The sequence below is a fragment of the Amborella trichopoda genome, chromosome 3, assembly GCF_054954075.1.
Source record: "Amborella trichopoda isolate Santa Cruz 75 chromosome 3, AtrichopodaSantaCruz75HAP2 v2.0, whole genome shotgun sequence".
In the NCBI taxonomy this organism is placed as follows: Eukaryota; Viridiplantae; Streptophyta; class Magnoliopsida; order Amborellales; family Amborellaceae; genus Amborella; species Amborella trichopoda.
Window position 1 is genome coordinate 22434681 of NC_142338.1, and position 20133 is coordinate 22454813.

At 36.4% G+C, this 20133-nt stretch overlaps 1 protein-coding gene across 1 annotated transcript; it reads right to left on the minus strand.

Annotated features, from left to right (window-relative positions):
• Positions 1 to 5172: 5172 nt before the first annotated feature.
• Positions 5173 to 18802, minus strand: LOC18437261 (diaminopimelate decarboxylase 1, chloroplastic). The gene is made up of 8 exons (XM_006847477.4): positions 18108 to 18802; positions 16344 to 16518; positions 15911 to 16060; positions 15421 to 15582; positions 13804 to 13989; positions 11973 to 12095; positions 11214 to 11303; positions 5173 to 5422 (listed from the first exon to the last, which is right to left on the minus strand). The coding sequence occupies exons 1-8, from the start codon at positions 18602 to 18604 to the stop codon at positions 5345 to 5347; spliced, it is 1461 nt and encodes a 486-aa protein (XP_006847540.1). The 5' UTR covers positions 18605 to 18802; the 3' UTR covers positions 5173 to 5344.
• Between the last annotated feature and the right edge of the window lie 1331 nt (positions 18803 to 20133).

Consider the following 20133-nt stretch of genomic DNA (forward strand, 5'->3'; position numbering starts at 1 on the left):
TTTAAAGTCTAGGAGTGATATAACTTTGGCAATATTTGAACTTGGCTTAACCTATGTCTATATTCACCGTCAGTTAAGATATGCCTCGACTGACACTCCTAGAACTTCATGTTTTGGAATTAAGCTGAAACTCTTAGGGACTCATGTTTGAGGCATTATAACCCTCTCCCTGAATTTTCATATCAAACGGAGGCAGCGTAACCCATCATCCACATCGCCCGGCAGTTGGAGCCATAAAAGCTCTATCCCCCATGAGTTACAGCTGGGATGACACCTGGTCAAAAAAATTGGGATTTCTCCCTCGATATGACAAATTTTCTCATGGGACTAGGACTATTGGAGTTGTGATTCAATTCTTTATCATCCTTAAAAGGTGCAACGTTTATTGAATTGTACATTTAAAGTGGTTGAATCTGGAATCCCCTGATATGCTGACACAGTTTCCAACAGAAATATAGTAACTTGGACAGACCATATCTCTATCATCTGAAATCCATTTGAGGTGAAACTTGGACTATTCTGTTTTTGTCTGAGTCCTCTCTCACATCTCCAAATTTCATATTTAATGGATTTTTCATTTGAAAGAGGTTCTACCCGCAATCCACTAGTATTGCTAATGTAATTTCTAAAGGAAATATGTTCATTTGGACGGACAAAATCTCTCTTATTCGTGATCCATTTAAAGTGAGACTTAGAATGTTGTGTAAGTATTTGAGTCATGATGCATGCCACATACACTAGCATGTACTTCCTCTATTGCCATTTCTTTATTTGAAAGGCATCAGAGTAAACTCCATCATAAGATCAACGATAGAATAGTCATAAATTAGGTGGCACGTCTCCTTAATGTGTGCCATTCCTTTCTTTCTGGTGGTAATTTGCCATGCAAAATGAAGTCAACAAAGGGTGTTGGGTGTGCTTTTAGTCATATACAGGACTAGATGCATTATAACGTACACTCAATAGGGATACGTCAACTTGACAAGTAAATCCTCCGAAGATATGAAAGGATGGACCCTCAGTCCCATATAAGATTAAGTGCGTTATAATGAATGCTCGGTCTATCAAAATGTTGATAGACAGCAAAGCCTATAATGTAAGCTGGACAATTATGAAGTTGATAAAGATATGAATACGATTCTTGATAATACCTACTCAAATATGACTCACATGAAATGAGATATATGATATGATCAAGATCCATCATATGAGAGACCTGAAATGCTTGTGTTGTATTGATTCATCAATTTGTCCCTAAATGTTCTAACTCACGACCGATAAAGATATAATGCCAATAGCTCTTCAACTAAGCAATATTCAAGGCTGACTTAAGATATTAAACCCATCTCATCTTGAGATAGATTTAGGATACATATGCTCCTCAGGCCCTGTAATATATGGAGGAACATATACGGGTTAATTTTGGCATTTACCGTTAGTTATACCCATGCATTATAACTTATGGTCTATGATAAGAGATTATGAAGACGTTTCTATTTGAGACGGAACTCTAGAATGCATATATTCCATGGCACACAAATGCTTGTCTACCGGATACTGGAGGAGTTCTGGGTGAGATGTGATATGGCTGTTTCAAATACATCAGTCGTTAAAGATAATGGGGTTTTGACAGAGGAAACAAAAGGGAAACCTCACCATATATTGATATATTGAGGTAAATCCATAAAGATATACATGTTGAGGCCTTATAGAGCTTAAAATCTAGGGGTGATATGACTTAGGCAATATTTGGACATGGCTTAACCCATGTCCGTATCCACCTTCAGTTCAGATATGCTTTGACTAACACCCCAAAAGTTGATGTTTTCGGGATTAAGCCGAGACTCTCAAGGAACCATGCTTGAGGCATTATAGCCCTCCCCTTGAAGTTTTGTATCAATCGGATGTGGTTTAGCCCATCATCTGTATAGCCCGACGGTTGGACCCTTAGAAGCTCAATACATTGTATGTTGCAAACAAAATGATACTTGGCTACCAAAATTGGGATTTCTCCCCTAATATGAGAAATTTTCCCATCGGACTAGGACCACTAGATCCCTAATTCAATATTCTATCACCCTTAAAAGGTGTGGAAATATTCAATACAAGTGAACGAGGCCATGGGAGATATGCAGAAGTGTGTCTTGCCAAATAGCAGAAGATCGAACAGACAGGCATTAAAAAGAGACAACATCCTGATTTTCCTCATGAGATAGCTCCGCCGGATTGCAAGCCTGCATATTTAATGGATGTTGACTAGATATGAATGAACAAATCTACAGATCACATAGATATGATTTCGAATTCGCATATAGCTAAGCTTGAATTCAGAAGACCTATTCACGAATTCAAATTCGTGTGAAGACCCAAGCTTGAACTTGAATCTGCATAAGACCAGCTCGTGGAATTCAAAATTCATTTGGAGATAAGGATGGATATGAGGATTTAGCGCTGAAATTGAAGAAGATATAAACATCGGCAGAAGATCAACAATGCAGATCAAAAGATGATATCCTTGTAGTTATCAATGAAAGATTGAAGTCTATCACTTCGTTGAAACTCTAAAAGCCCCATTAATAGTCAAGAGGAGGGGTTCGCACATGTTCTTTGAAATAGACACTCTTATGAGGTCTATATCTCGTCGCCACATTCTATGTTAGAACATTGATTACAATGAGCAAGATAGAGTGAGATAAAGAGAAATAGAAAAAGAGATTGATTCAGTGTTCCAAATACCTACTTGACGCCCGTTCTCAAAAAGAAAGTAGACATATGATTAGCATCCTTTCCGTAGATCAAGTATACAAGCTGATGTCCCTTTGATGTTATCTCCTTTCATTTAATACGTATGTTTGTCTTTCTTATTAGAAATGAATGTATATGTCTCAAGGCCAGAATCAATGGTAATTGGCCTTGTTTACTTTTGTTGTATTATTTGGTTAATATATATATATATATATATATATATATATATGAAAAAACCATGTGTTTCTATTATATAACAAAATAACAATGTGTGGGCGAATTTGGCCCCGAAATGTGATGTTCTCTGGTAAGGACATTAATTGGAGTCTATCCTTGTTTTACATGTTTTAAAACATCCATCTTTTTTAACCATTCACATTTCGAAGCGTCCAAAGGGATGTTGCAAATCTCCTTCAATGGTTTTGGCACAAGAAAGAACATTTGAGGGAGCAAACGTTTCAACAGTCTCACTTGTTGCTCCTAGAGTATGGAGGGAATTGAGCCCATAGATAACTTTTATTGCTCCTAGAGGGTATAGAGGGAATTGAACCCATAGATCAATTTTATTGCTCCTAGAGGGTATAGAGGGAATTGAGCCCATAGATCACTTTCTTCATCTAAATCAGGCTCTTCCATCCTGGGAAGCATGCACCATTCCTAAAGTAGGATAGGGGTGCGTACTCTGGACTTGAGAGTCAACGTAGCTCCCAGCTTTTGCCAATGCATTAGGTTGAACATTACGTCCTTGAGGTATATTAGTCAAAGAGACCTGATAGAGAAATGGGGCATAAGCTATGGATTTTTGACATACCACCAACTGGGAATCTCCAAAATTTCTAGGAGTCTCAATTATTAAAGCCTGATAGTTTGCTTTGCCATTGGAACACTTCTTTTCTAAAGAAAACACGTTAGGGAGGAGACCCTTATCAGGAGGTATGAACAAAATTTGAGCTCTTGATCCCTTTTCATGCAATGCACCATCAAAGAACAATTGCCACTTTGATTCTTCTTTTTCAATACACAACCTCATCGTCTGGCAGGTCCTTATTTAACGAAGACCTTTCTAACCGAGGATGTGCAGCTAGAAAGTTTGCAAGTGCCAGCCCTTTCACAGCTCTTTGTGCGACATAAATAATATCAAACTCCATACGGAGCAATACCCAATTGGCTAGATGTCTCAACAAGATCGATCACGTCATTAGGTACTTAATAGGGTCTACTCGTGAAATAAGTTGAATGGGTGGTCCAACAAATAGTGCCTTAGCTTTTTGATGGCAAACACTAAGGCAGGGCACAACTTTTCAATGGGTTAATAATAATATTCAGCCACTATCATTGCGCGGCTTAGATAACACAAAGCCACTTCTTTCCCCTCCACGTTATGCTATGCAAGGAGGGCTCCTAACGGCTCTTCTAGAGCGTTCAAATATTGTATCAATGGCCTGCTTGTAACCGATGATTTAAGACTTGTCCTTATCTCTTGGGATGCTTTTTGACAAGCATCGCCCCATATTAAAGGGGCATACATCTTCATACCTAGAAAATGGCTTGCATCTTTTTTAAAAATTGAAACAAATCTAGCCTGCCTTTAAGAGAAATTAAATCCTCGAGGTTTCTGGAGGTAGCATATCTTGAATGGCTTTAATTTTCACTTGATAAATCTAAACTCAATGCCATATGACAAAACCCAGGAATTTGCTAGACTTGACCCCCCCAACACACGTTTGAGAGGGTAATCTTGGGCTGATGTTTTCGCAGCTTCTACCACCCCAAGCTCGTGAATGTGAATGTCTGACAAAATATCCTGAAAGATAACCATCATTGCTAGCTAGCAAGTACCTCCAGAGTTCTTCAAGCAAAATAATATGTCTTTATAACAATATATCTTCTTAGTAGTGCGAAATGCTGTCAGTTCCTCATTTTAGGCATTATTTCTCTGATTGTGCCCCAAGTAACCATCCATGAATAAAAAGGCTTCACACGCTATTGACATCATCAATGCTTTCTCATTTGCAGGCATTATTCTGATCTAATTGTGCCCCAAGTAGCCATCCATAAATAGAAAGGCTTCACATGCTACTGTGAATTCAATCATCAGTGTCGTGATTGGGAGAGGAAAGTTGTCTTTTGGGTATGCTGCGTTCACATTATGAAAATCAATGCAGACAGAGTTTCCCATTCGTTTTCTTGACAGGCACTATGTATTGTGTACTTATACCATGCGTGTTGTACTTCCCCTTTTTTATACAATGTGTATTGTACTTTCTCTCTCGGTGCTTATACCATGTGTATTATATGCTCTCCCTCTCTTATAGAATGTGCTCTCTCTCTCTCTCTCTCTCTCTCTCTCTCTCTCTCTCTCTAGGTTGCAAATCATGTAACTAAAAAAAAAAAAACGTTCGCAAACCCTGTGAAGGAAGGTGTCTGTTTTAGTGTGACGCACAGATCCCCCTCTCTTCTAAGATTGCAAATCATGTGCGATATAAGCATACATTTTAAGCATAAATTATCATTTCTCTTGCGAAGCACTCGCAACTGGTGACGATTTCAACACATCCGCATATTAAACTCGGTAGAGAATAGGGTTTATGTAATCCAGTTACAAGCCTTCATAAAACCTGAGATGATCTTCAAATGTCTCCTCATGCCTTATTTTAACAATGGATCCATCCTCCACCTATAAAAACACAGAACAAATTCATCCAATAAAACCACAAGGAATCAAACGAATTCCTATTGACAAGTACAAAACAAAATTGTAGCTTTATTTACTTCAAGACCAGAAATTAAAGTAATACTCTTTGGAATTCCACCATTAGAATCTCAATAAATTCCAGCCAAACACAAGTGCCAATTGTTAATTTATGGATAACTGTGTTCCAAGATAACTTAGGACTTCAGGATTTGTAATGGCTATTCGGTACCTTTATGGTCATGAAACCGAATTATGGCCTTCAAGGGGCTTCTTGGATGACGATATCTATCTCATTGTAGTCAAGGGACCACAATTTGGATCATTATGTGGTCCCAGGATCACAATTTGCTCTATTATATAGTCTGGGAAACATGACGTCTAATTTTATAATATAGTCCACAATGGATCACAATTTCGAAAAGTGGATCACACAAGGACTATAAGAGGGTTTGACGGAGAGAGAAGACTGAATTCGGGTATGGGCTTTTCTGCCTCATTCCACTCCTATTCTATTCCTATTGTTTTAATATGCTTGGCTTAAATGCTTGACAATCATATTTAAGGATAGGCTGTGTTATATCCATGTAGGACAAACCACTAATGGCTCATTATGTGATATCAACTTGCAGTCACATTTATATATCAATATCTTAAAATCAACGTTTATGCTCGACCACTAAAAAGTTGGATTACCCCCATTCGATATTAGGCTTTGAATCCATTCCTATTAGATTGTAACTCTTGTTCATTCGCTGACTTAGTTTTCAAGAAAATAATTATTATATCTATTAACTTGCTACCAAAGAAATAATTATTTATTGTTTCCTTGCCCTACAACAGTGATTTTTTATGTATATTAGTTCAAATATGCCAAAATCTTATTTATAAAACTCCACTTAGTATAAAGATGTCTTTTGTGGGTAGCCTTTGAAAAGCTGGCGGGGGAGGAAGGGGGGGAAGAGGAGAGGGAGGGAGAGCAAATAAAGAAGTAAAAAGCGAGGAAATAAAGAAGTAAAAAAGCAACACAAGAAAAATGAAAGGAAATACACGGGCTGATTCATTAGGTTTCAACATTGAAGAAGAAGAGAAGAAAATTGAGAGTGAGAGATAGTTTTTTGAGACACAGGGCTAGCGAGTCTTGAGATCCCTTCACGTTTAGCAATCTATTAGTTTATACTAAGAAATTCAAATGTATGTATAGAACATTTGCATTTATACAAATTATTTACGTTAAAAGTGCTTATCAAACTTTAAACGGTTTCTACGAGCCCATGTAGAAATGAGTCAACTTTTAAAAATCTATTTTTGATAGATTTTTGGACTGGACATGTAATCTCTAATCTCTAATACGAAGATCATGAATATAAATAAATAAATAAATTTTGAAAATTAAAAATAATAATTCTATAAAAAAAACATATGGACCACCTATTTGCATCCATTAAGATGGATCTAGAAATGCGGTCCAGCAAAACAATTTTCCTTTTGAGAAAGTTGTAGAACTTAAACAAACAACATAGCTATAAATCTCACTTCAATAGATGAAAATAGTGCTCGAGTTAAAACGGGCAATAGTATGCGGGTAGCGTGTTATACATTTATTACGAATGGACAAGTGTCATCTCCATTATGACACATGGCGAACTGTCATGCAGGGTGAAACATGTCCATCTCCATGTTCACATTGAAATCTAGCAAATATGTGGTCCATGAGATCCACACTTCAACAATGTGGTCTATGGTCCACACATCAATTTTGGTCAAGAGAGTCCACACTTAAAAATTGTGGTCCTCAATGGACTATATTATAAAATTAGACCTCATGGTCCGAAGACAATACAATCAACCATTTTTTTTATTGCAAAGTGAACCTTATTGTGGTCCCCTGACCACTGTGAGATCCATATTGTGGTCCTGCAAGCCCATAATGTGGCCCTGTGGCTATAAAGAGAACCATCATCATCATCCCAGCGTTTTTTCAATTAGCTTTTTCTCTTGAGATTGAAGAGAACTAAATTACCAAAATTATCCATAACAAATTCCGAAATTCTAAAACTTGTTTTCAAACATCATCTAAATATTAACAATTTCCCACCAATTTCAAAACAACTTAAAACCCCAAAATACTCCCAACTTGGGATTTAGGAAGAATAATGCGTGAGAGTTCACACAAAGTTGAACTCTTATGCAGTGCTACGCAAAACACTCACCAAGATAGTGAATAGGGAACCTTGAACTGAACCCATTAAAGGTCAGCCTCCACATATAACACATTAACTTTCAAGAAGCTATGGTTTCTAAAGGATTACGCACTTAAGATCCTGCACCAATTGCTGGTTTCCATGAGTGCTTTTAGAGATTACGTAATTCTTATAGGAAGAGGCCTCTACTTCCATGCTCAAATAGGTTGATCTATGGACGATATCTGGCAGCTTTGTACTGCTGCTTAGGCATTACATCATCTAGGTAAATGAATTCATTAAGAACATAGCTCAACCTTTCCATTCATTGCAGTATAACAACCAGTGACGGGAAAGAAATATGCAAATTTCCATTTAATAAAATTTTATGGTACAAGCCATCAGACGTCATATGAGAGATTTTTTTCCTAGACTTGGGTCTCCTTGTCTATCAGGTAGGTCCCCACCTCTTTGTGGCATATCATAAGTGGCTTCAATCCCATCCATCTAGTTGACTACCGAACTTGGTTCCTTGCATGGTCTTTTTGTTAATGGATAAACCAAGTTCATGGTAGATCATATGTAGGACACTGAAATTACTCCATCTTCCAGTATGATCTTAGCTTGTTGTGTCTCAAGCAAATGTTTGTCTAAACTTTCTATTATATATCGTACTCTTTCCTCCATATACCGCTGCTTCACGATTACATTATACTAAGACTACACATATTGAATTGAATAAGTGGTACATGTACCATTAAGTTCCTTAAGTCGCTCTGCCTCTCTACTATCGGCTTCCGAGGCGACTTAACTCTGACTCCATAGTAGCTTTGGAGACATAGGTTTGATTCTTAGAACCGCATGCAACAGCACGAGATGGTCTCGTTCTATTCAAAGTGTCAAAGATCCTAAGCAGAGGATGGGAATTAGGAACTTGTTGAAAGCTATGAGCCAGAATTTCGTTACATAGGAACGCTTCAAAGGAGTAAATTTCAAAAGGTCACAATCTAAGATCTATTTTCCATAATGACTTTGGGAGTAGAATAAGCATTGAAGAAACCATGTCCCCCTGCCACTCTAGATACTACCACAGGGTCAATACTAACATTGTTTTGCCAAAAAAGTGTACTAAGATATATGACTCCAATCAAATAGACCAGTGAATCATACAAATGAACAAACTCACTCAAGATTGTACAAAAATCAAGAGTTCTTTTTCTTATTGAAAAGGGTTCAGGAAGAGTTCAAGAGTGTTTGCGAACAACTCGTCTGACTTACATCCAATCTTTATTCAAAGAAAAGAACACCCTTTGGATTACAAAGACGTATAAACTACAAGCAAGAAAAGTACAAGAAAGAGACACTGGAATTCAAATATGAATTTATATACCTTGCATATGATTGAAGGTGTGTCAAACTGGTTTTTTCTCTCTAGAAATCCTTAAACATACTCCAAGTTGGATTCATTATGAAGATCTATGTTTTCTAGGAGGCTCTCTCTAAGTCTCGGCCCTGAATCAGCAAGATATAAAGGGCTTGAAACTTAATAAATAAGAAAGAAACTTCGAATTATGGAAGCTCTCTCTTCAAATCTCATGTTTCTAGAGTCTTCTATCTTCTAAAGGCATAAGAGGATCAAATTTTAGAGATTACATGCCTTAATGCGCACATAACCCAACAATTCATAGATCAAACATTCAAAATAGCAAGTTTGACGTTAAGGGTGGATAAACCTGAAATTAACGCACTTGGCCATGAAATTGCTTCTTTTCGGCAAGTTTTTGGATCTTATCATGTCCCAAACTTGATTGGCCATCAAAAAACAAGTCAAATGGCAATGGTTGCATCCAAAATCTTGTCGTATATATCAAAATATTTGAAGCTCAAATTACTTCCCAAAATCTGTTCAAAGTTTATAGAAACTTGACAAAAATAATCCAATCTTGATCTCATTTCATTCAAAATAGAATTCTTCTTCAAGAAATAATTTCCAATATCTTCTTCTGATATCTGAAATTAGATATTTAGATTCCATGAGATACTTATATATTGTGGACAAAAACTCATTTAAAACCCAAAATAGAAACCTTCTCTATTATTGCCCTAATTTCATTAAGTGGGCCAAATCTTGTTCAAACGTTCCATAGGGCTTGTAGATCATTCTGGAATGATCTACTGTCAATTCAACATCAACAAATATCAAAATGTACTAGTTCGTCACGAGCCCACAAACCAAGACAGAAGGCTCGTGGTGAAATCATGGGAATTGGATAAAGCCCAATCCAAATTCCATGATATTTTCTCTTAGTGTTATTAGACTAAGAGAAGCGTATGTACAAAGTTGCGCCACCTTGTATGATCAATAGGGCAATAACACAACAAAGGGCATGTAAACCATGTATGTGTTGCTTGCGTAGTTATTGAAACCCATCCAATACATCACCGAATTGTTCGAAATTTCATCCACATGCTAACAAAGCTATTTCCAAGATCCCCGCCAAATTTAGGTCGCTTCGGACACGATTTGGGTCCATATCTGAGGTTCGCTGCGAGGATCCCTTGCCTATATGCAGGTTTAGAAAACTCCTGATTCACAGATAGAAACATAGCCAAACTAGATGAAAATTGGTTGAACACTCTTACGTCATCTTCATCAAACCTTCCTCCAAATTTAAGGACATTTGGACAATATTTGGTCATCTTTCAGAAGTTCGCCACAAGGCTTTCATACTCCATAGAATGCTCAAGGTGAACTTTCATATGCCCTATGTGATGAATTCCATCTCTTCTGATTTTTTATATGTAGTTCATCATGCCATTTAGAGGACATATTCAAAGTTCTAGGCCATTTTGTAGCCGATATTACGACTTACCAGAATTCAGGATTATTTGATCATTTCTTATTCTACAACTATCTCTATATTCTATTTCAAAACACTACCAAACATACGCAAACTGGAAACGATCAAACTATTGAACAATCATCCAGTCAACCAAGCCTAACAGTGGGATGAGATACTTTTTCATTTCTATTGATGATTTCTCAAGACAAATTGGCAGTCAGTCAGAGACTGATGGTCAGCAAAATGACTGGTGATCAGACACAAAAACAGTCAAACACCACGACAGTCGATCACAGTCAAGCAGTCAGCCAGAGACAGGTAGTCAGACACAATGGCAGTTAGCCAAAGACTAGCGATCAGGTACACTGGCGAATAATCAGAGACCGACGGTCAGCTAGTGACCTATGATCAGACACATCAGACACGCACTGTCTGCCAGCCAGAGCTGGTGGTCAGGCCACCAGCAATCATCAAAGAGGGACGATCTACCAAACAAGCGATTAGCCAGACCAGCAGTCAGAGACAAAACTACAAATGCACTGTCTGTAAGTTCCAGTGCCAGTCAAAATTTAAAGCTCAAAAATGTGAATTCAGACAAGGCGAGACTTTGCCGAATGGAATCCAAAGAAATTCAAAATCTAACAACATGGGGTTGGACTAGATTTCAATTAATAGTAACAGGCTAATAAATTGTGAGAAACGATTATAAACGAAATGAAGGCTAAGTAGCCAATAAAGAAAACTACATACCCAATATTCAGGAGGTCGCATTTTCAAATTATATGTCGATGCCATGCTCATGCAATATGCCCCGGCATCATGAACGACAAGGCCAGCACCCTGGAAAATGCAAAACCCATCAACTTCAAATGGAATTTGTAATAACTTATTTTATTTTATGGGAAGAGTGGTAAAATAAAATATGTAGAACTAGAATTTGGCTACAGTGATACCCAACAACCCACATTAACCATACCAGTTTCGTAAAAATGACAAACATGTTCCCTATAAAAGTAATGCAAAACTACAGATTTTCTCTGGAAAAAAAGTAACGTCAGAACCCCGGTCTCTCTCTCTCTCTCTCTCTCTCTCTCTCTCTCTCTCTCTCTCTCTCTCTCTCATACACTCGCAGGACATGACAGGTGGAGGTTAGGAGTGTATGTAGTTGGGTGATTTAAGAAAATATTTTTGTACAAATTCATAAGATGCTATTTCTATCACAATTCTGTCCCTATTTCCCCATTCAAAAAGCAGTCTCCCCCACCCCTCCCCCCCCCCCCCCCTCCCCATCGCCCTCCCCCTCCCACAAGAGACTTGATCCTAGACTCCAAAAAATGGTGCAATCACCGTAATTTATCTGCTTCATTTGGACAAAGCTAACTCATAAAAAGCAATAACAGTAATTCTTCCAAAATATGAGAACCTGCCCCCAACAACCAGCCAACAGATGCACACACACGCACAGGCACATGCACATACACACAGAAAAAGAGAGAGAGAGAGAGAGACCTTCGAAGGGGTCGGCAATTCTCGATCTTTTCCCAAGAAATCTGCAGATTCGCAGACGGGCCCAACCACGTCAAAGGTAGAAACTTCAGTATCAGGTGCTGGAGGAGAAACAAGCTCTATGTGCTGAAATTATATATAAACAATAAGGTAGAACAATCAGTTGTCAATCAAGATGATAAAGATATCAATGAAGTAAAGCAATAAAAGTCTCAAACAGAAACAGTTAATCTGAAGTCTTCAAACTAACAACATTTGTAACTGCCATTAATGACAAGCAAACTCAGTTATGGCAAGCACAAAAGCAAAGTCCTTTTTTTCTCTGGTCAATTTTCTCACAACCTCTTTAATGGGTATGACCATCAACATCATGTGGAAAATGAGAAATCTGTGTTATCAGGACTTTTGTCGGTTCGGAAAACTACTGGCAACTGAAAATAGGCTACCCCATATCAAATTATCATCATCATTATATGCAATTTTTTCCATTTTCTTTTTAAAAATTAAAAAACAACCATATCATTAAACTAATGTCTTACCTAGGAACATATCAACCACATGTTTTTTGATAAAAATTTTAAAAAATGCAGAATATATTGTTTTTTTTTTTTTTTTATCTTGAACTAAAAGTATCTGATGTCTCCTAAGAGACAATGCAGAATATATTGTACCAACCAAATTCCTTTTACAGTTAATAAGCTATAATACGCAATTTGGAAGAAAAAAAGTTACAATACAAATTGTAGTGAAATCTTATTAATGGATTGTTAAGACACATTTTTGTCTTGAAAAATTAATGATCCATGTACTTATCAAAGAAAAAATAAAAATAAAAATAAAAATAAAAATATTGGATCCTTGTGTGATATGAGGAAGCCTGTAGATACTTATTCGTGTAATAAGAAGTCCCACACAGTTATACTCAAAAGTCTTTGAAGACATCCAAAATAAAGCACAGATGCAATATCTATAACAGAAAAGGACAGAAAGCGGGCCTGGAAAGTTTCCGAAAAGCTTGAATTTTTTGCTAAGATATTGAGAAATTCTATTGATTTTACCATTTAAACAAATTTAGTATAAAGCAGCATATATCCATGTGCACACCATTACACCCAGGAATTTGGCTCCAATTGAGATTGGATTATAATCAGTTGAAAGGGGCCAAAATTGGAACCACAATTTTCAATATGTTGCTATTTACTATCTACAAAAATTTTAATTAAAATATCAATAAAAAAATTAGCCAAAAATTCCCATAATGAGTCCAGTTGTGCACCACCCAGCACCCAGTTTCTAAGAGGGAGGTCAAGCAAAAGATTCAAACTCCTAAACTTAAAGCATGTCCCTATTACAAATCATGTTAGCTGACCTACTTCCCCCCCAACCACCCACCAAAATAAATAAATACGTGAGCAAAATTTTGTCACAAATCGAATCTCCTGTTTCCACAACCTGATCATTTTGAGATGGAAACATATAGAAATTGCCAATAACCAAGGGTATGATTCCAGGGAGCCAGGAATAAAGGATGCCCCCAAATAACAAGATGCAAGACTTCATAGGAGAAGTAGCAGAATTACTTAAACCCCTCCCAAGGCATGGAAACTCAGAGGTTTATAACCTCATCCATTCTAATGAACTCACTCCAAGCACAACAATTTAAGATCTTTAACATAGCATACACAATGCAATCATTCATTGAAAGTGATACGGTACTATAATCACATGGATTACAGTACAATTGTAGTCCATGGGAATTATCACATTCCAATAACATGGTCATTGAAAATTGCTAGCACATAAGAGCAAAGATTATTTTGGGTAAGAAAATTACTTGATAAGCCCCATAGAGACTAGGCCTGATAAGTTCTGCCATGCTTCCGTCTATCACAATGAAATTTTTGGTTCCATTTGTTTTAACACCAGTGATCCGGTTGACCAGACAGCAGGTATTTGCAATGAGAGATCTTCCAGGCTCGATAATAAGATTAAGACCTCGGGAAAGGACCAGCTCTCGTACCTAGGAACCAAAACATCTGGTTTCAACAATTTTGCCTAAAATTTGGAAACAAGATGAGGAAAATAAATACGAACTCAACAAATATTCATGTGTCTTCATATGCTTTTGTTGAGCATCTATGTGGAACCTTTTTCTTAAGAGGAAAATTTTCTGTAAATTCACAAGCTGTGGCAAGTTCCAGAGGCAGCTTGCCAGGCCCCAAAAAAGAGGTAAAAAATACAAAAAAATGTTAAGAAATATGTTTGTCAGATTATTTTGATGGGTTGTAAGATGATTTGGGAACATTTCCTATCACATGATCCAATTTTTTATTTCCTTTTTCTTTTCTGTTTCCTGAAATGTTCATGATATAAATCAAATTTTTAGACAATTTTTATTTCCTTTTTCTTTTCTTTTTCCTGAAATATTCGTGATATAAATCAAATTTTAAGACCATCTATATTTTATAGTTTTTTTTCATCTTCTATAGTCTTTAGTGATTCCTATCACTTATTTTATTTTTGCCGATTTTTTAAATATTTTTTAACAAATTCCTCACCCTTCTTTTTGTTTTTCTTCTTTTTATATTTGTGGTGAGCGGGACTCAGGCGAGTCTACTCAAACTCACCCAAGTAACTAGCCTCGGGCCAGTGGTGATCGGTGAGTATCTGGCCCAAGGCAATTCAAAAACATCGTATACAAGCATCACGAATCTACATTTTGGTGAATATCTAATGTAAATTCCAGTGGGCTTCAGAGAGTAAGTTGAGGTTCTCACAACATCTTTAAGAATCAATCATTCTATCGAATGTGATTCTTCTTCCTGTTCTCTCGAAATGAACAAAGCATCTTGAGGCTCCAGCCTAATGTCTAACCTCTATATTTACCTCAGAAGATTAAGCCTCCTAAAATAACTTTTTCCAAAATGAGTCATATCTTTCTAGTAAAAGCAAATATATCCCAACCTTTCCAAGAATCATCAAAAGCAACTGTTTTGCTCTCCATATGATTAACATGCCTTTATATAAAGTTGATTTATAGCTTTTAGAATATCAGTTAGTTCTTTAAAAATGTGATATCAATGCACTGCTGAAAATTGGACAACATGAACCTATTTTTGAACTCCGAATTATTTCACTATTAGAGTCACAATTAATTTCTATTAGTTGTCTGAACTTCCTTAATACGTTTCATTCAGTTTTCTTTTGCTATTTTCCAATGCATCATTTCTTTAATTACTTTCCTCACTTAATTTATTTTGCTTTTTAGAGTACATTATTTTTTTATAGTTTTCTCTTTTCATTCTTTTCTGGATAATTCTTATGACTGTTTATTGGTTCATCCACTATGGTCTGAAATAGTATAAATTGCCTATATTTACAGTAGAGAAGCTATAAGAATCCAATGGCAAGGAAAAGAGAAAACGCCACTGGGCAGAATGAGTAAACTTACAGTGTTGATGAGATCCATAGGAGTTGGAAGGACAGCACCTGTATGATGGTAATCAATTCCCAAACCACCTCCAATGTTCAAGTAACTAATTTCAAAGCCCTGAGCCCGAATTTCATCAATGTAATTCACCATAAGAAGCGCAGCATCCCTGAAAATGTCCACCTAGAAAACCACGACCTCTCTGAATTGCCTTTCAAATTACTGACAAAAAAACTATTCGAATTACAATTGCAAGTTTTGTAAATTTTTGGGCAAGAATTTCTAGAGTCAGGAAGTATATTGTGATAATTGTTACTGCACAGACCACAGGGTTTCTTCCAGTCTGAAACTGAGGCCCAAAATTTTCTTTTAAGGCATTAAAACTTTGAAAAATTGTCACACATTTGATGTTCCTTCCCTCACTCTCTATGGAACATCCAAGAGATGATAGGAACCATGTGCATATAAAGTAAGTGAGATCAAAATTACACAGGCACCAGTTAGTGACAACCTTAGTAATTGTTGATCCAAGATGGCAATGGGCCCCCACCAGCTTCAGCTCATTGGGATGCGACTTCGCAGCATCTAAAAACCATTGGAGCTTCTCATTTCTAATACCAAATTTGGAATTTTTGTTTCCAGTAGCAACATAGGGATGGACCTACAAAATACAAGAATAATATTTCATCAAGGACATATTTCTCCAAAAAATATTTCCTCGTGGACAATCATCTATGTCTTATGATAAAAGCCAAAAGTTAATCAGTTCCACAGTAAGAAACCCAATCCTTTTAAAACTCTCCAAATGTTGAAGGCATTCCTTGTATTCATCAAGATAAATCAGTGCCCATTCTCTCTCTCTCTCTCTCTCTCTCTCGATATATATATATATATATATATACACACACACACACACATGCATACTTATGTATGATGCTTCATACCTGAGGATCCACATCAGGGTTGATACGAAGCAAAACTGGGACCCTTTTCCCTGCAATTCTTGCGGCAGTTACAATGTTTTCCAAGTCGAATTCACTATCAACATTCACAAAAACGCCTTTCTCAGCTGCCAAAACCAAGTCTTCTAAGAGTTTTCCATTCCCGTTGAATACACACCTGAGCTACCCAAATTTAGTGCAAGCTCAGTATTCGCAAGTAGCATTTCGATGGTGAATAAACTAATAAAAGATGAGAAAGACTAGAAATTTTCAAAAATACATAGAAACTAGGGAAAAACCTAGTCACCAGATGATCAATATTTCCTTTATTAGGAAACCCAATGAGCCATGACAGCACATAAATTATGTATAAATACATTCAGAACACACACACATACATATATACAGACACGCACACACAAATACCTACTTACCTACATACATGAATGCATGCATGCATGACATACCTGCATGATGGGGATCTAGCAACATATGTATCTTTGTATCAGACAGCAGTCAAAAGAGAAAAGATAACCATAAATTGCAATATTGTGGGAAGAATTAGGAACAATAACAGACGCTTTGCAATTCAAACAAGGAACCCTCCATCTAAGACCATGGTATAATATGATGGATCATCAGAATACTAAAGGCTGTCTGTGAAGAAACTGTGAGCATACTACTGTTATCTATAAGTAAGTAATCGAACATCATAAAAACATGATAGAAACAGGGATGTATGAGAATAATCAATTCCTTTCCATCAGCACCCACAAAAGGAATAAAAGGAAAAAAAAAAAAAAGCAGAGAACAAGAAATTAGTTGGGAGAAAGATTAAAATGTACCAATGGTATAAGACGTATGCACCAATCACCATTTTATTCCCTTGACGGTCTAGACCAATACAAAACAGCCCAAGGAACTGGTCACAGTAAGAAACATAATCAATACTGATTCTTGGATCAAAACATAGAGACTATATTGGAGTTGGTCCATGAACTAAGGAAAACAGCATTAAGGTAACCCCATGACACTTCGCTACTGCTCCTCGATCAGAAGAGGAAAAAAAAAATTAAACCTATGGAAATGCTGAAAAAACAGATTCAAATGCAAGGAAATGGAAAACAATGGTAATATAAGACAAATTGGCACCACATTTTGGATTTCAATACTAGTACAAAAAATCCCTTTTGAAATGGATACCAAATGCATACCCTATCTATAATACCACTTAAAAAGAAAAGAGAGGTGCCCAACTGTAATGCTGAGGGGTGAAAAATTGGCCATTCCACCGCGACCTTGAAAGACAACTCATGCCTAATAAACATATTAAGTATGAACTGCAAAGGAAACATGTAAATGAGCACACTTCATCACTTCCTTTACCATTCTAAAGGAAATAACAAATGGGCCCTGGTTTCTTACTAAACTATTTGTGAGTTCTACGTGGAGCTAAATACTATGAATTGAATACTGAATCCTAATGTGTACACATAGTGAGCGCACATAAAATGAATAAGTAAATAGATAGATGTGATTTAGCATCCAAAATCTATAAAAACTTGAAATGAATTCATATAACTCCAGAAAAATCCAAATATCACAAACGCAGGCAAAGATAAAGACTGATAAAAAATTTAAAACAAAAAATAACACTATAATAGAACTAGCAGAAACATAGAAGTGAAGAGAGAGAAAGCCTTCCTCTAAAACAGAAAGAGAGAAAGAAAGGTAGGAAGAATGTATAGAGAGAACGAGAGAATTTACTTAGTTGGATCAAACCCAGCATGAAGAGCCAATTTCAACTCATTCCCACTAACAAGAACAGCACCACAACCCAATCCTCTAAGATGCTCCAAAATCTTCAAATTATTGTTCGCCTTAATCGCATAGCCTATAATGTAATCAAGCCCTTCAAGAGCATTCATGTAAGCTTCAAAGTTCCTGGTAATCTGATCCTTGCTATAGAGATAGAAAGGCCTCTTCTCGACGGCCTCCATTATTTCTTGGACCTTTAGTTTCTCACAGTACAAAAACCCATCTTCAGATTTGCTGAAGCAATGGTGGAACTTACGGTTTCTGGTCTTTATAGGTGAAGACACTTTGGGAAGATTCTCTGATAAGACAGCTTGAAGAGAGAGGCGTCTTCGTTGGGCTTTCGGGAGTGAGAAATGGGAGTAGAACGTTAGCTTTGTCGGATTTTGCAGGGGCTTAGAGAAAGAGAGAGAGTGGGGAGCAGAATGAGAGAGGTGAGAGGCTGCCATTGATGGAAAACTTGGAGCAGCAGCGACCTTATACCTTAAAACTCAGAGAGAGGCGAAAATGGAAGAGAGAGAGCTCAGAAGAGAGGTTTGAGAAGTGAGTGAGAGGTAGGCGGCGAGGCAGTAGCTGTAGGTTTTGAGGTTAATGACTCAAGTGAGAGGGCCAAGACTCAAGTGAGAGCATTTGCTCATGGGGAAAACAAAGAAGCCTGAGAAAAGGAAAAAGTTTTTAAAAGGTTGCAACGTTTTAGAATTTAGGTGCACCTAAAAAATCCCTTGGAAAAGATTGTTTTAATGAAAAATTAAGTATATGTCGGTTATATTTTTAGTTATTATCAAAATACTAAATACTTTTCAGTATTATTGGAATGTTTATTTTTTTTTCATTTCTTAATGAAATTTTTTTAAAAAAAAAATATGTTTATTTTTTTTCGGTTGTTGAACAACCGAAATGGCTGGAATTTCCATTGTTCAACAACCGAAATGTGCCTCATTTCGGTTCTTCAAAAACCAAGAATGGCCCCGACATTTTAACTATTAACGTTCTCTTCTCTGCGTCTCATGCTCTGTACTTTGTGCAAGTGAGTCTCAAAGCTACTCCTCTGTGTGTCTCAAAACCCACAGTCTCTCATCAAAAACCTAACCCTAACTTTTGATTAGATTAGAAGCTCATGTATCATCACAAAGCTTTGACGGCATTTCTCATATTTTGAAGGTTGTATGTATACAATGATTTGTGGGTCGAATTTATAAATTTAAGCTGTATAAGATTTTGATTTAGGGTTTATAATCAATCACACTAGTTCTTTCTTGTTAATTTCAATTAATTTGTGCGTTGATAATGTTTGTATAAGATTTTAGAAATTTGGGGTTTTTTAGAACTAGAAATTTGGAAGTTTTTTTAGAACTAAAAATTTATATACGAGGTTGCATTAAGTTATTATTATTTTTAGTGTCTGTAAGGAAATTTTGTGTATGTGGGGAAATTTTCAGAACTGTGATTGATCATGTCTGAGAGGTAACACATTTGCATAAATTGTTGATGTGTTGCTTTGATTCGAATGCTAGGCAAATTTTTCATTATATTGTATTGTGTAAATGCTGGGCAAAGTTTTTCATTATATTGTGTAAATGCTGGGCAAAGTTTTAAGAGTACATAGGAAATAAATAACTTTATGCTTTAATATTTTGGATATAATAATTCGTGACTAGATTTATTTGAGAGCTCATTCAATATATAAATTTGTGATCACCTATTTGGAGGTTTAATTTGTGACTTAAGATTGTTTCTGATTCTATATGTAAATGCATGATGAGTTATTGGTATCTTGATATTCATTCCTTTGTATTATCATGTTCTTTTCATAGAGCCGTGTTTGTTATTGTAATTGTTAGTAAAGACAGGAAAATGATAATAAGCCAAGTATGGGACTTGTATTAGAACCTATAGGTTGAGTTGACGAGCTCCATAACACTAGGTTACAGTATAAAATTGACCATCTTTTCCGTTTAATAATAGCATATCATTATTG

Bases quoted from the DNA above. Each gene is read 5' to 3' on its own strand.
- LOC18437261 (XM_006847477.4), bottom strand. From the start codon at position 18,604: ATGGCAGCCTCTCACCTCTCTCATTCTGCTCCCCACTCTCTCTCTTTC. The intron at 15,583-15,910 runs GTTGTCACTAAC...GTGGTTTTCTAG, and splicing joins TTGGATCAACAATTACTAAG to GTGGACATTTTCAGGGATGC. The intron at 12,096-13,803 runs GTAATTTTCTTA...ATATAATTTCAG, and splicing joins GTCTCTATGGGGCTTATCAA to CACATAGAGCTTGTTTCTCC.